This window comes from Octopus bimaculoides, chromosome 2 (assembly GCF_001194135.2).
Source record: "Octopus bimaculoides isolate UCB-OBI-ISO-001 chromosome 2, ASM119413v2, whole genome shotgun sequence".
Classification (NCBI taxonomy): Eukaryota; Metazoa; Mollusca; class Cephalopoda; order Octopoda; family Octopodidae; genus Octopus; species Octopus bimaculoides.
In genome coordinates this window covers 66,000,243-66,008,999 of record NC_068982.1, presented here as the reverse complement: position 1 = coordinate 66,008,999, position 8,757 = coordinate 66,000,243, and the positions used below count along the sequence as shown (strand labels likewise).

Below are 8,757 nucleotides of genomic sequence, written 5' to 3'. Positions count from 1 at the left end.
ACAACAGTGTAAGACTACCCTTTCAGATATACTTACATTGTGATTTCCGCAATGTGGTGCATAAATTGTCAAGTAAATGAGACGCATCTTTGCCTCCACTGATTCACTTGCAAAGTGTTGAGTAAAATTATTTCGTTGCAGACCTCCTTTGAGTCTTTTTCTTATCACTGCGACACACATAGTCCCCAGTTGGTAACATTGATTTCAAGGCCTTCCCAGATGAGAGACTGGCATTCCACTTAATGTCTATGTTCCATGCTGGCATGGATTGGAGAGTTATTAATGTAGAAATATGGTATCGTAGCTACTAACAGTTGAGGGTTGCGTAGTCTAGACGGCGTTTTTAGATTTCATTATTCTCTTTAACCCGGGCAAAGCCGGGTATTTCTGCTAGTCTTTTATATATGTTTTATGTCCTACATGTATTGTTTTGTCACCTCTATGTTAGCCCGCATGGGTAATGAAAAAACAGATCCCAAAATCTAATCAGTGAGTGTCAGTTGTAGTTTTGCGTCGGTGGTTTTTGTTTGAATAGTTATTTATGCTGCTTTGTAGCGGTTTGGGTTTTTGCGTGTGTTTGTTTGTGCTTTCTCTTCTCGTAAGAGAAGAGACTGGTTAAAAGATGTCTGAAAATAGTTATAGTTACTCAGACATATCATCGTCCGAGGAGGAGTTGCTAGAGGCTGTTGAGACAATGGACCAGAAACTGAGAACAGAGAAGAGAAATTTTGCTGATGCAGCAAGGTGTAAGGAGACAGAAGTGAATATCTGGGAATTCGGAAGACACAAAGGAGAAATGAACCGAGATGGGTTCGAAGTGAAGCTGTCGCCCCTGAGGTTAAAAACGGAATAAGGGAAAAATCGATAATCTATCGAACCTTTTCGATAAATAAGAGGAAAATAGACGTCGTCACGACAGAACAAGTGGAAGGCGTTAAGGCAGATTTGGGACGACATAATATACCTGACTAGAGGTTCAACGTTTGGAACAGTGGAAGTAAGGTTTCGTAATGCAGCAGCAGCAAGGAAACATGCAGCGACGACAATTCGGAGCGAAGAAGGGGTTCTGTTGCCCACATATAGAGGCATGAGAGCAACAAAGGTCACGGTTGAAGGAATCCCACCGGAAATTGATGTGACCTGGGTGGCAGATGCGGTCCTCTTTGGTAATGAGGACAACATAGTGGTGCTCCAGGCCAAGAAAAAAGAGTGTGTCAACTGGAGAACGCTAGAAAAGATCACGGAAACAATTACTATAGAAGAAACATCTATGACTGTCAGGGTGGAAGGAAGAGTTCCACGCAGAACGTCTTGTTGACAAACCACAGCAGTAATTGTTTTCACCTCAATAGACGTCATTGATTGGTTGAAATTACCGAAATACGACAACTTTAACACGAAATAACTTCGAAAATAAAGAATTTTCTTAAAAACGCCAAGAGTAAATGATGTTTTAAATGACACGTTCTACCAGTATACGAAATTTGAAAGTGTTTAGTTACAAAAAATTATTTTTTCTATGTGCCGGCCAAAAGGAAAGGATCCCTGGATCGATTAATATTCCTTAATAGGTATTCTAGATATGGATGGAATCATAATAGAAAACAGAGGCTAATAATTCTGGAAGGAATTATAAACAGAAAACTAAGACTGACATTCTGCCTCTCCGTCATCAGTGAGTTAAGATTCAATAACCAATATGGTTATGGCAGAGTTTGAAAAGTCGCTGGAGTGGGTTATTTTTACTGCAGATTTAAAAATCGACAGGAAACATTTCTATTTTTGTTTGGTAAGTTATACATTTCCGATATAGGGAAAAGAGAGAGTTTAAAAATAGTGGGAAGGTGAGTAGAGAATAGAGAATGTTAATCATTAGAATCTGAAGAGTAACGGGAGTTAATATTGAAAGTAAAGACAACGCCACCTAGTTTCTGAAAGTATAAATGACAGCAGTGTCCTTTATTTATAGTGTTCTTTTACAGTACAATAATGTATTTAGTTGTTTGCTGTACTGGTTGTTGTCTATCCCCAGGTCAGCTTTGATTGAACAGACCTATGATCAAAGAGGTCTCAGCCATGATCAGAGATATTTATTGTGCTCTTCCCACCCCTTTTTAGACAACTGGGTGTGATTTGAGGGAGATTCGGTTGTTATTTCTTGTTGGTAAGGCAACCACGTAGATTCACTCGTTAACTTAATGCATTTCGTTTTATGATAGATATCGCTTTCACAAAAGTTATTTTAAATGTCAACTCTACTGACACTCGTTATAAAATATTTGAAAGTCATAAAATAGGACAGTGCTTCGACTGAGTAACAGCCTCCTAGTGCGCTTGAATTTAATGAAAACAAGATAAATTACAGCAGAATCGTACGTCCTGTGTATGTTAGATATATGCTGCAAACGCGCAAATGAACAGTAGCATAGCTGGGAAGGAGAGGCCCCAAATCGGGCTGCGCTTTTATGGGAGGGCACTTTTATTCACTGTATAAGTTGTGAGGGTTCCGAATGGGGAGGGGGAAGGCAAACGCAACGGCTGTCCCGGGTGACACACACTCTAGGTATGCCATTGCAAATTAAATAAATTTATCTGTTGTTAATAAATTATCTATTTACATTTGATAATATACGTCCACCGTCAATCACATTTGACCGTGCATCCATAAATGGCGTAAGTCCGTTAATCGTTAATTAACGAAGTCAACATTTTCGGTAACGATTTAACTTTTAAGTTAACATTGAAAATCATTATCAGACTAATTAACTTCCGTTACATTTAGCTTCCGTTAACCAAAAAATTTCATAAAAACCGGTAAACGTTTAAAAGTTTCTATTGTTTTCAGTTTGTCTTAGCATATTTAATACTGTACGCATTATTCTGTCAACCCCGATATAACGCCACTTATTATTATGAATAACTTGTGGGACCTCGTTTATCCCTACCTGGATTTGAAACCAAATCTACCGCTTGTTGCTTGCAAAGACAGCGGGAAATTTCTTTGTCTTGTCAAATAAATGGAAGGAAAAAAGTTGATAAATATTTCGGTGTGAACGCAAATAGCTGTTACATGGTAACAGGGCATGCTAGAAATAGCAACCAAATCTTTTCTTTTCTGGTAAAAAGAGCCGTTTACGCGTGATTTCGATATCACATTTGTTGAAAGCATGCAGAATAACCTGGAAAAGAAAAAAAGACCCGTGAAACAAAATTCTCTTGATGGGAAACTTCGAGGTCCCTACCTTTCTTTTCCGAAAAAAAAGTGGCTTGCGGCGGGTTTGGAGGTCAGCTACGTTGAATGCAGCCGAAAAAAAAATGTGAAAAAAAATTATTCCACACAGGTACGAAATATTTACCGAAAGAATAAAATCTTGTACCGATTATACCTGTATTTTAATTAATTCAAATTATTGCACCTCATCGACTCTATAACTTTCACTAGCTCACTTGCTTTTCTCTGTAACATTACCATATCTCTGCCTATACACTGCTACAAGATTGTGTACACACATATACAGGCCGAAATTAACTTTTTTTACCTTGCATGCTTTACGAACTGTGTTATACTATTACACTAACCTACCCGTCGTGGTATGGCAGTTATTAAAGTAACGGTAAACAAATATTTCTTTACAGCTTCGATCACTGTTCTTCGTTCTTCTTATAACCGTTACAATTGGTAACCTCCGACTCTAACAATTATTGTTACAAAAGCATAAGAATACCACCATTGTTTTCTGCATTTCTTACCACAAACGCACACGCACGTTATTCTTTAACATGAATAATATTGACAGTAACACCGAAGTTTCAGCCAACGAAACCATCATCAGATCCGATGGTGGAATTTCGCAGGAATTCAGGTCTTCCTTATTTAACTACACCACTTCATTGCGAAGTGCATCAACAGACACATTAACGACTGTGTTTGTTGATGCATTTTGTAGTCAGGACTAGCTATAGATCATTTTCTAAAATAATTTTTTTTTTAATGCATTCTGAGGCAGAAACCAATGTGCGTGCTCAATAAACAATATTTTTTTTTTTAGTATAGTACAAAAAAAAAACTGAATATGTTCTCTTCTGTTTTTAAGTATTTGAATTCTTCCTGTAAAGAAAAATTCTAAAAAAGATATAACCCTTCAACGTTGGAATGGAGATAACAAAAACAATGTCACATTTTGAACTTGAGAAAAGTTTTGCATATCTTTACTGTTCCGCTAATAGATTGCATTTTTAATGTGCGAGGTAGGTGGTTCATATTTTTTTTATCTGGCAACTCTAGCTTTTTCAAATTGTCACTTTGGCATTTATTAACAAAATCAAGTACGCCAATCATTATTGGTATAAATGTGAATTTATAATCTGGGTATAAAAGCTGATGGTTTCGAAGTAGTTATCCATAGTTATCCTCTTTCTCTATGTATGTATGTATGTATGTATGTATGCATTTATATGTGTGTGTATATGTTAGTATGTATGTGCGCGTGCGCGCGTATGTGTGCGAATGTATCTGGGGTCCACTAAAATTTTGTACAAACGGTAAAACAGAATACTGTACTTACATATACAAACAGTGTACACTGCAGATATTAATAAACATGCTGAGTAAATCGTCATAAATTTTGAAACCCTTTGTGCCTAGTTATACAAACGTGAATAATATTGTGCCTAGTTATACAAACGTGAATAATATGAACATTAACTTGAAATATGTATATATTTAGTCTTAACATATTCCTTGTCGTCTCAACAACTCTTGTGAAAATGCATTTTTATTTTGAATAGTTTTAAAATTCTGGTTATTTAGGTATGTGTTGTTTGTAAATACATTACCAAGTCTCGTTATCTCGATAATCGAAGTTGTAAAAAAATATTCAATAATGAAAACGAGAATTTAGTTTTTTGGGGTTTTTTTTAGTAATGACAAAAAAACCCCCAATGATGACGGTAAAACCAATTAGTTTTCAATCCAAATGGTGTATTTTATATCGTGAATATGTGTTAGGCGGACAATAACTTAATGGGACATTTGACCAAACAATCAAAGTCGAGAAACTATGAGATTATCGAAGAAATATGACATATTTGAAACAAGTGTTATTTTTTAATAAATAAATTCACAATGTGACGTAAATTAGACATAATCGACATATTGTGACGTTTCTTCACAATTGCAATGTAACGAAGAATGATATCACTAGTTAATGGCGATTAGCTTGAAAAACCATGGTCTGAAAGTAAGTCATGGTAGCTAATTCGGGCAATGCCAAAGAGTATTTTGTGACAGGTTTATCAGCAAAGAACTGTAATTTACCTGAAATATATTGGGCTTGATTAACGAGTCTTGCAATATAATAATTTCCCCTTTGGTTAGAAAAATTAATGGTTCTTTCGTCATAACTAGCTTTGTCTTTTAAGCTAGCAACAGAAGACGGCAAACAAGATTAAATATACTCAATGAAACGAAGAGAGGCTACTAAATGCGACATACCCACAAAAAGAAGACACCGTTCCAGTTCAATTGGGCGGGCATCAGAAAACTCGTCTGGTTCATCACATAATTCCTCAAAAATTCGAATCCCACCAAGGGATAAATCTTACATCCAGCTGGAACGTATTTTAGCTAAAATTGAACGTCGAATCGACTTTATATCGGGAGATGGCAATTGTTTTTTTAGAGCTCTGAGTAAAGAAATATCAGGAGCTGAAAAACATCATGTATCCTACAGGAACAAAATAGTCGATCTAATAGAAACGAAGCCTCTACATTACATAAAGTTTTTAGACGATAATGAAAGTATAGAAGAACATGTAGATAAAATGCGTATGAACAAAGTTTGGGCTACTACTGCGGAGGTATTTGCAGCTGCTCAATTTACAGGGGAAACTATTTACCTTTTTACGCCTGTTATAAACAAAAAATACCAATGGTATCATTTTAAACCCACGAAGTCTCCGAAAAATGACAAATCATATATACTATTATGTCATACAGAAGGAACACATTTTGATAGGATTGTTCCTTGTGATCAATTCGATAATACAGATTATGCCCCACCATTTTCACGTGGTAATTTCTTGAAATTCTTCTGAAAGCTACCCAGTGTGGATACTTTCATTATCGACAAGTATTCAGACATTGCGGATTCTTTGAGAACCGGGAACTAGACGTTGTTAGATACTTGATTCCCGAGAAATATCTAGACATTGTGGTTATTTTCAATATCAAGAAATAATCTGAACGTTGAAGATATTTTCAATATTGAAAAATATCTAGACGTTGTGGATATTTTAATTCTCGTGAAATATCTAGATGTTATGGATATTTTGATTACAAGACAGTGCGGATACTTTGGTAATCGAAAGGTAACTTTGTGGGGCGAAGTCTTTAGATTACTAAGGAGTGTCTGTTTTTAAAATTTTTTGTTTTCGTTTTCTCCGATAAAAGAAGAAACGTAAAGTTTTCATGCCCCTCAAAATATAGTGTTAATTCTTTCAGAAGACTTCATGTAAGATCGAGCAAGTAATGTTTACACCTTCCATTTCGAAATCTGGACGATTTGAAAAGTTTCGATCGGTATTAATCTGATTTGTTTTTACCATTTGTCAATTTCCAGAAATCATAAGGCGGATTTCAAATTACATCAATAAATATACTAGCAATGGTCTACCAGAAATGTTAAGGCTTATGAAATGTGAATCATTTCATTTTCTTTATGGACGAAGATAGAAAAAACGAAAAACCACGCCATAAGTGAAATAGAGATGAAAGTTGTATTAGAAGCTTTTCTATAAGGACTTTAAGGACTCTTGAATTCATGCAATGTATTATTTTACAATATACTATACAGCCAAAAGGTTATTGAGAATCTTAGACAACGTGGTTATAAAGAATTTAGTTCTTTGAATATTGTTTGCTTATATGACATGGCAGACGATTAACTTGTAGATGTTGGCAGACCGATCGTTTAATCCTGATGTTTATATTCTTGCAAGTTTCTGGGAACATTGAAAATTACAGATAATACCTTGAACCATAGTCAAAGAAAGTGACAGAAAATTTTATTATAAAAGAAAATAATTGATTTCGTGATTAAATTCGAATCTCAGAGGCCATTATAGTTTCCGAGTTAAGTGAACCTTCTGTTCTTTTAAAACAGTTTGATAATGATTTCCTTTTGCTATCACACTATATAATATTACGTCCTGCTTTTAGTTACTTTAATCCAAGAGATGTTCACTGTGTACCAAAAATGAACTTATTTCCAACAGCAACTAAGATTCGGTCGCCTAATGAAACTGAATATACTAGATTTTATTATGAAGTTAGCTTGAATATTCGTGTGTGAATGAATGACAAGTGTTTAAAACCCTGTGCGCAATAGTTTGTAAACTGTGCAAAAACTGTAAAATAGACAGAAGCTGTATAAAAATGAATTAAAAACGAATTAATTATACCTTTGGAATATATATATGCTTTTAAAGTTCTAGGTACTAAATAAATAAGATAGTCCTCATTGGAAAACCTTTAATTATAAATCTACTCCTTAAAGCTTGACCTGGAGCTAAACAACAAATGACAATATTTTGAAGTATCGTAATTTATCGTTTATTAGTCAAAATTGGTTAATTGCATACTCCGGTTAACTGCATAAGACGTTCAATCACCAATGTTATGCAATTAAGTGGAATTGACTGTATCACATGATCGATTATATACTTCATTACTGTCTATAGCAATAACAACGACTGCAGAAAAACCACTCTATTGTACAGAATTCAATTCATCTGTGAATGAACAAACATTCTATCTCCAGAGAAAATTTCTCCATCATGCTTTTAACCATTGATAAGCAACGATGTTATGTGTGTGTGTGTGTGTGTGTGTGTGTGTGTGTGTGTGTGTGTGTGTGTGTGTGTGTGTGTGTGTGTGTGTGTGTGTGTGTGTGTGTGTGTGTGTGTGTGTATGTAACGGTTGGTTTTATGGTATATGATGGAGTTGGCAGTTAGCGATTGTAACAGGTATTGCTGTTGCAGATGTGCAAGATGAAAGAAGAACAGTGATCGAAGTTGTAAAGAAATATTTATTTACCGTTACTTTATATATATCCAAAACCACGACGTGTTGGTATGTATAATTAGTAAATGGAAAAACGTCCGAGGCAAAAAGAGTTAATTTTGGCCGGTATGTGTGTACACGTTCTTATTGTAGTAGTAAACCATAGATAGTGATGGCATGATGTCGGAAGAGAAAAGAAAGTGAGCAAGTGAAAGTTATAGAGTCGAAGGAAGTTGTGTCTCATAATTGGTTGGTTGTAACCTTCTTTCTCCCTCCGGCCGTTTCTCTTTAGTGGCTGCCTGCTTGTGACCATGACTCGTTGCTCTCTGTTCACCAACTGATGGTCGCTCTCACTAGCTGATTTTGCCTTACCAAATTCTAGGCGTTATGTTATCTCTATTCTAGCTTTTGGTGGCCTAGAAGAGGTTAGAACGGTCAAGTGGCAAAGACATTATTCTGCTTAGCGAAGGCATCTGGCAAATGTAACAGCTGTCACTCGCAGAAAAACTATTGTTTTACCGTGAGAAAATGGTGTTGAACTGTTAAGTGAAATTTGGCTATCGAGCATCGAATCCACGCTATACCTGCACGAAGTCACTACATGTATATATATATACATATACACACACACACACACACACACACACACACACACACTTACACACACACACACATATATATATATATATATTTAT

At 35.6% G+C, this 8,757-nt stretch overlaps 1 protein-coding gene across 1 annotated transcript; it reads left to right on the top strand.

Annotated features, from left to right (window-relative positions):
- The first annotated feature begins 5,148 nt into the window (after positions 1-5,148).
- LOC106872856 (uncharacterized) lies at positions 5,149-7,119 on the top strand. Its single transcript, XM_014919995.1, has one exon. The coding sequence runs from the start codon at positions 5,461-5,463 to the stop codon at positions 6,094-6,096; it is 636 nt and encodes a 211-aa protein (XP_014775481.1). The 5' UTR covers positions 5,149-5,460; the 3' UTR covers positions 6,097-7,119.
- Positions 7,120-8,757: the final 1,638 nt, after the last annotated feature.